General features: G+C 50.8%; 1 protein-coding gene and 3 non-coding genes across 4 annotated transcripts; 1 reads left to right on the forward strand and 3 right to left on the reverse strand.

Moving 5' to 3' along the window:
* Positions 1-230: 230 nt before the first annotated feature.
* Positions 231-4,396, forward strand: LOC119873871 (collagen alpha-1(I) chain-like). Its single transcript, XM_038551993.1, has 2 exons — positions 231-2,151; positions 2,486-4,396. Exon 1 carries the CDS (start codon positions 645-647, stop codon positions 1,731-1,733), a length of 1,089 nt encoding a protein of 362 aa, XP_038407921.1. The 5' UTR covers positions 231-644; the 3' UTR covers positions 1,734-2,151; positions 2,486-4,396.
* Positions 655-739, reverse strand: MIR8830-2 (microRNA mir-8830-2). Its single transcript, NR_128775.1, has one exon. It is a non-coding gene; the product is annotated as a microRNA mir-8830-2 (primary transcript).
* MIR8830-1 (microRNA mir-8830-1) lies at positions 1,001-1,095 on the reverse strand. Its single transcript, NR_128774.1, has one exon. It is a non-coding gene; the product is annotated as a microRNA mir-8830-1 (primary transcript).
* Positions 1,192-1,336, reverse strand: MIR8830-3 (microRNA mir-8830-3). Its single transcript, NR_128777.1, has one exon. It is a non-coding gene; the product is annotated as a microRNA mir-8830-3 (primary transcript).
* Positions 4,397-6,169: the final 1,773 nt, after the last annotated feature.

The raw sequence follows: 6,169 nt of genomic DNA on the forward strand, positions 1-6,169 counted from the left end.
CAGGCAGCCTGCAGTATTTTCTTCTCTTTCCCCAACCCTGCAAATTCATAACCGCTCTGAACCTCCACCTCTGTCTCTTCCTGTAGGTTCTGTGCTTAAAATGTGAGGACGGGTAGATGGAGATCCCTGGTTACTTTCCACACAGTTCTGCGTTTCTTCCCATAGCTGGGAGGGTTTTTCTGGAGATGCTTATAAATGTTTGTTTGTGTGTGGGAGGAGGTTGTTATTACTTTAAAAGCAAAAATCTTCCACAGCGCTCTGCAGCCCTTGCCAGAGGAAGTCACAATCTGGCCGCCTCTCTTCTAGAAAAAAAATCCACCCCGCCATTCCTTGAGCCCTGGCCAGAGTCAGCATGTGGCAGTGGCCTGAGGCCAAGAGGGCTCTGCTACTGGCAGGGAGGCGGCGACAGGCTGAGGGGGCTCAGAATCCTCTCCTCACACTTTCTCAGGGAACCTGGGCCAAGTTCATTTCCCTGGTTCATACGTTCCATTATAGCCCCTGCCAGCGAACGCCACATAAAATGGAGATTTGTAAATACACTGAGACTACGGGGTTGGTTTCTCACAATCGGGTTCAGTGAATTACAGGGGAGGCGAGGTCCTGGGAGCTTTTCCCACGCGCAGAAACGCGGTCCTGCCTCGGCCATGAGGGAAGCCGGGTCTGCCTCGGCCATGAGGGAAGCCGGTCCTGCCTCGGCCATGAGGGAAGTCGGTCCTGCCTCAGCGACGAGGGAAGCCGGTCCTGCCGCGGCCATGAGCGAAGCCGGTCCTGCCTCAGCGACGAGGGAAGCGGGTCCTGCCGCGGCCATGAGGGAAGCCGGGTCTGCCTCGGCCATGAGGGAAGCCGGGTCTGCCTCGGTCATGAGGGAAGTCGGTCCTGCCTCAGCGACGAGGGAAGCGGGTCCTGCCTCGGCCATAAGCGAAGCCGGTCCTGCCGCGGCCATGAGCGAAGCCGGTCCTGCCGCGGCCATGAGCGAAGCCGGTCCTGCCTCGGCCATGAGCGAAGCCGGTCCTGCCTCGGCCATGAGCAAAGCCGGTCCTGCCTCGGCCATGAGGGAAGTCGGTCCTGCCTCAGCGACGAGGGAAGCCGGTCCTGCCGCGGCCATGAGCGAAGCCGGTCCTGCCTCAGCGACGAGGGAAGCGGGTCCTGCAGCGGCCATGAGGGAAGCCGGTCCTGCCGCGGCCATGAGCGAAGCCGGGTCTGCCTCGGCCATGAGGGAAGCCGGGTCTGCCTCGGTCATGAGGGAAGCCGGGTCTGCCTCGGTCATGAGGGAAGTCGGTCCTGCCTCAGCGACGAGGGAAGCGGGTCCTGCCTCGGCCATGAGGGAAGCCGGTCCTGCCTCGGTCACGAGGGAAGTCGGTCCTGCCTCAGCGACGAGGGAAGCGGGTCCTGCCGCGGCCATGAGCGAAGCCGGGTCTGCCTCGGCCATGAGGGAAGCCGGGTCTGCCTCGGCCATGAGCGAAGCCGGTCCTGCCGCGGCCATGAGCGAAGCCGGGTCTGCCTCGGCCATGAGGGAAGCCGGGTCTGCCTCGGCCATGAGCGAAGTCGGTCCTGCCTCGGCCATGAGGGAAGTCGGTCCTGCCTCAGCGACGAGGGAAGCGGGTCCTGCCGCGGCCATGAGCGAAGCCGGTCCTGCCTCGGCCATGAGGGAAGCTGGTCCTGCCTCAGCGACAAGGGGAGCCGGTCCTGCCTCGGCCATGAGCGAAGCCGCTGAGGCTGGGAGCCGCGCCTGAGGGGGCGCCGGGCGGGCGTGGCTGGGCCTTTGCGCTCTCCCCAGCGGGACGGGACGCCAGCCGGCCCCGCGCGGCCCCAGCCAGACCCAGGCAGCCCCAACCTGCGCACAGCCCCTCCTGCGGCTGGGAAGTGGGCCGGGGAGCCCACCTGGCCCGGTGAAAACAAAGAGGCCCTTCTCTCTGCCCCGAGCTTTACGGGTTGGCAGCTCCGGCGAGGCCTCCCTTTGATCTTGAGCTTTGAAGGGATCAAACGAGCGGCTTTCATGGGTGGGAATGCGGCGCAGAAAATTCTACCTTTTGTCAGTGTCAAGTGCGTCTCCTTCTCCTCCTGGGGCAGGTGCAATGGCAGGATCCCGTCTGCTCTCCAGGCTCGGAGCCAGATGTTCCTTCTTGCAACAAGTAGAACAAAGAAGTGAACGTGAGCTCGGGCGCGGCAGGCCTGACCAGGCCTCGCCCCAGTCGGGCGCTGCTGGGGTCGGGAGGGAGGTCTCGAAGGGCTCCTTCCTGAAACCCACGCTAAGGACACGGCGTTTTACAAAGGCCAGAAACCAGCGACTCTGGTGGCAACTGGGCCTATCGCGACCTCTCAGAGCTTTTAGAGTTTGTTGGCAGGAGGGCTCACCTTTAAGCGCTGGGGTTTGGGCTGACATCCTTTGATTTATGAGATATGTCTCAAACCCTTGGCAGCCTAGGATTCCAGACTCCTTCCGAAAGCCAAAATGGCCTTGAACTAACCACTTTTATTCCCTCAGCCTATACTTCTATGACGACAGCAGAAATCGAAAAAGAAAAATGGGATCACCGCTTACTTCTGGAGGACCGTTCCTGCATGACTCTAGGGAGACGCCGTTAAAATCTCACATCAGATAAATATTTAATACAGTTCTCAAGCTCACCTGAAATGAGCAAAGGCAGCACACTCTAATTTCGGGATACATGTGTCACTGTTTCCTTATATATGTTTTCCCAGAAACTGTCTTAAACCACCTTCGGGGAAGAGATACTGGCTAACTGTGCCCCCAGATGATTCCATAACTGTTCAAGCTAGCAGTTGAAGTGTTTTGGGTGATGCTTTTATTTCATTAAGCTCCTCCAGACCTAGACCCCCCAGGGTATACTCTGCAAATCCCTAGTCCCGGGAAAGAGTCCATAAGGAGAGAGATCCACAGTGAGAGGATTTAGGCAAGCATGTGACTACCAGTTTCTCCTCAAAATTCTCACTAGGCATCAAATTTGAAGTCTCTTAGAAGAGATTCCTTAAATATCTTTTAATCCATATATCCCGAGATTATCTGAGCAGGGGAAGTATTTTCCATATAATGATTCAAATCTCATGAGACAAACTCCTAAGGGAATACACCATGAGATATGCTGCCTTAGAGCATGGTCATAGGATATACCTGGCACGGGATCCCTGGGTGGCTCAGCGGTTTAGCGAGCCTGCTTCTCCCTCTGCCTGTGTCTCTGCCTCTCTCTGTGTGTCTTCCATGAATGAATAAATAAATAAAATCTTAAAAAAAAAAAAAAAAGGATATACCTGGCATACTTTCTTGACAGTTTTCCTAGGCTTTCCTGAAGGATCTGAATAGGTAGATCTGGAATCAGGCCCTGGGAACCTAATTTTTAACAAGTACCCTAGGTGATTCATATGGATGAGGTGAATTTCAGCAATTCTGTTTTTTTTATATATCTACCCTTTCAACTCCCTGCTACCCACGTGCACAAATACATGCGCATTATGGAAGCAAGCCCCTGATGGTAATAGAGTGATTCCTTTTTGGAATACGAAGGCAGAGATAATGCAAACAGTGGAGATAATGCAGGCAGTGGCGTTGTAGCTCAAGTTGAGGCATATAACATACGTCTACCTTTTTACTGCTAGACCTCTAAGAATCAGGAGCAATCACCTAAGAGCGCAGGAGGTGGTGGTATGGGACGGAAGTTAAGCAGGTAGACGTGGAAAGGAGTTTGCTCTATTGGTTTGGGATCCTTGCTCTACTGCCCTACCTGTTCCAAGACTCAAATTCCCCACCCATAAAATCAGAGATGATAAAAATTATGAAACTCCCCAATACAAAGTGTTACAGAGGAATTAATCAGACAACATAGATAAATCGCTTAATATAATACCTGGCAGGCTTTCAGGGTTCGATAAATAGCTATTATTTTTAAGCAAAGATCTTAGGAGTCATGAAAACACCTGGAAGGAGGAAAAAGAGAGACTGGAGAGAAGAAGGCGTGTCTTCAGATCCCTGAAGAATCACCCCAACAGAAGGCTCTTCTGAGCAAAACACAGAAAAGGAAGAGGTGAGTCTGCTCCTCATCTTGGGGCTCTTGCAGAGACAGCAGGGTCCCTTTCCTGGATGCCTGCCCTGTTCTCTGGGCTTTGAAACCTTCCAAGCTCCCTTCCACGGGCGCCCAAGGCGCACACCTCCACTTCCTCAGCGAACAAATGCGAGGCAGCACCAAAAGGGTTACAGCCGTGTTTCTAAACAAATAAGAACTGCCAAGGCTTGGTGCTGATATGAAATTATAATCAACGCATTCACGGATTGGTAGTATTTATCATGTTGTTAGCATTGTAAATTTGTACTATTGTAGATAGGAGTCACACAGCTTGGGGCCCTGTACCTTCACCTATTGTTTCCCTGTGTTATGATAAATTTCCAGCAACACTTGATTAAAACTGCCAATTTGTTGGGAATAAAAAGAATCTCTCGACACCACCAGGACTAATTACGTTGTCCTTGCCAAAGGGGTAGTTGAATAATTGCATGCGATTATTGCACAGGCATGGCGCTTTTCACGTCAGTAGCAAAGCAATGAAGATTGATTCCCTTTAATTAATCATTCAGAAATAGCCCCCTTGTATCATTCCCCAAATAGGAGGGAGCATGTTCCTACATCCTTCTTCCAAAAGGCGCCTGGATGCAGTTGGTTCCCTGATGAGCTATCAAAATGTGTGTGCCTGTCCGAGATAGGAGGACCTTCTCTGTAATTGATTGTGGATCCTATTCTCCCGATTCTTTATCCCCAGCCCTGAACTCTCTTTGTAATCTTAACAGCCGGGAGCACATTTACATAGCTTTCATTAATTGTACTCTGGCTTCTCATTAGAAAGGGAGGCAACAGCTCTTATCTGATCCAATCGAGGCTTTATTTTGCATTTCTACTAACATGATATATTGGGCTGAAGTATTCCCAGTGTTTGTTTGGAGGATCAAAGTCTCCACTGGACAATACCTTATTAGAAGGCAGTGATAGACACTATCATATATTATTGGCATTATCTGTTCCTTGCTTTTTACAACAATATCCCAATTCAGCCTTATCTATGCTTTGACAACACTGATGTCTACTTTCTCAATTCAAACCTTTAAATTTTAAGATACAGCAAGCCAGTATCTTCCAAAGGTAGCTTGTTATTTTTTTTTCCATTTACTCTTGTCATTAACGTGAGGAATGGTCTTTGCTCTGGAAAAAAGATTCAATCAGCAATATTTGCCGATGATCTTCTGCAAGAGTTGCACTGGATTTTTTCATATGATGCCTCAGAAGGAGAAGTGAACTGCTTCCTAATTGGAAAGCACAATTGTGAAACAGGAAATGTCCAATTTGGGCACATCTCCACTTCCCATATCTTGTTCTCACCAACTGTTCCTTTCTCTTCCATTTTCAGAAGACACTCTATCAATGAGCTGTTGTTGTTGTTTTTTTTTTTAATAATCTAGTTTTCAACTTTTGAAGTCACTAGAAGACTAAGAAATGCACCCATGTTCTGTTTTTGCCCTGCACTTTCCTCTCTCAAGCTCCTCCTTTGCCACCTCCTTCCTGCCCATGCCCACTCTGTGCCCCAAAACCCTCCCCTGCCTTCGTTCAAGGCTTAGCCCATGCAGCAGGGACAAAGAATGATGAGAAAAGGGAGATGCAGCACCTGGCTTTGTTCTTTACGTACCTGGGTGCCCATCACGGTTATTTTTCTTTCTTTGCATTTAAAGATGTGCTATTTGAACTAACTTTGGCTGAATGTGGCTTGTGCGGGATTGCCTTTTGGGGGAGGGGGGTGGGAGAGAGCAAGTGGAGGGAGAGAAGGAGAGAGACAGAAAAAATCTTAAGCAGGATCCACATTGAGCTTGAACTGATGACCCTGAGATCAAGACCTGAGCCTAAACCAAGAATCAGACACTTAAATGACTGAGCCACCCGGGCACCTCATGGGTTACCTTTTGAGTAAATTACAGAAACTTGGAGTTAGACAGTATCTCAAAGAGCATCCTTTCCAACATGTAGGGATGGTAAAACCAGAGCTGTGAAAGAAGTGGCTGTCATAGTGGATGTGCTGCAGGACATTCTAAAAGGAAAAAGGGCAGGGATGTCTGGGTGGGTCAGTGCTTGAGCTTCTGCCTTCAGCTCAGGTCATGATCCTGGGGTCCTGG

The sequence above is a fragment of the Canis lupus genome, chromosome 11, assembly GCF_011100685.1.
Source record: "Canis lupus familiaris isolate Mischka breed German Shepherd chromosome 11, alternate assembly UU_Cfam_GSD_1.0, whole genome shotgun sequence".
Lineage (NCBI taxonomy): Eukaryota > Metazoa > Chordata > Mammalia > Carnivora > Canidae > Canis > Canis lupus.

Bases quoted from the DNA above. Each gene is read 5' to 3' on its own strand.
- LOC119873871 (XM_038551993.1), top strand. From the start codon at position 645: ATGAGGGAAGCCGGGTCTGCCTCGGCCATGAGGGAAGCCGGTCCTGCC.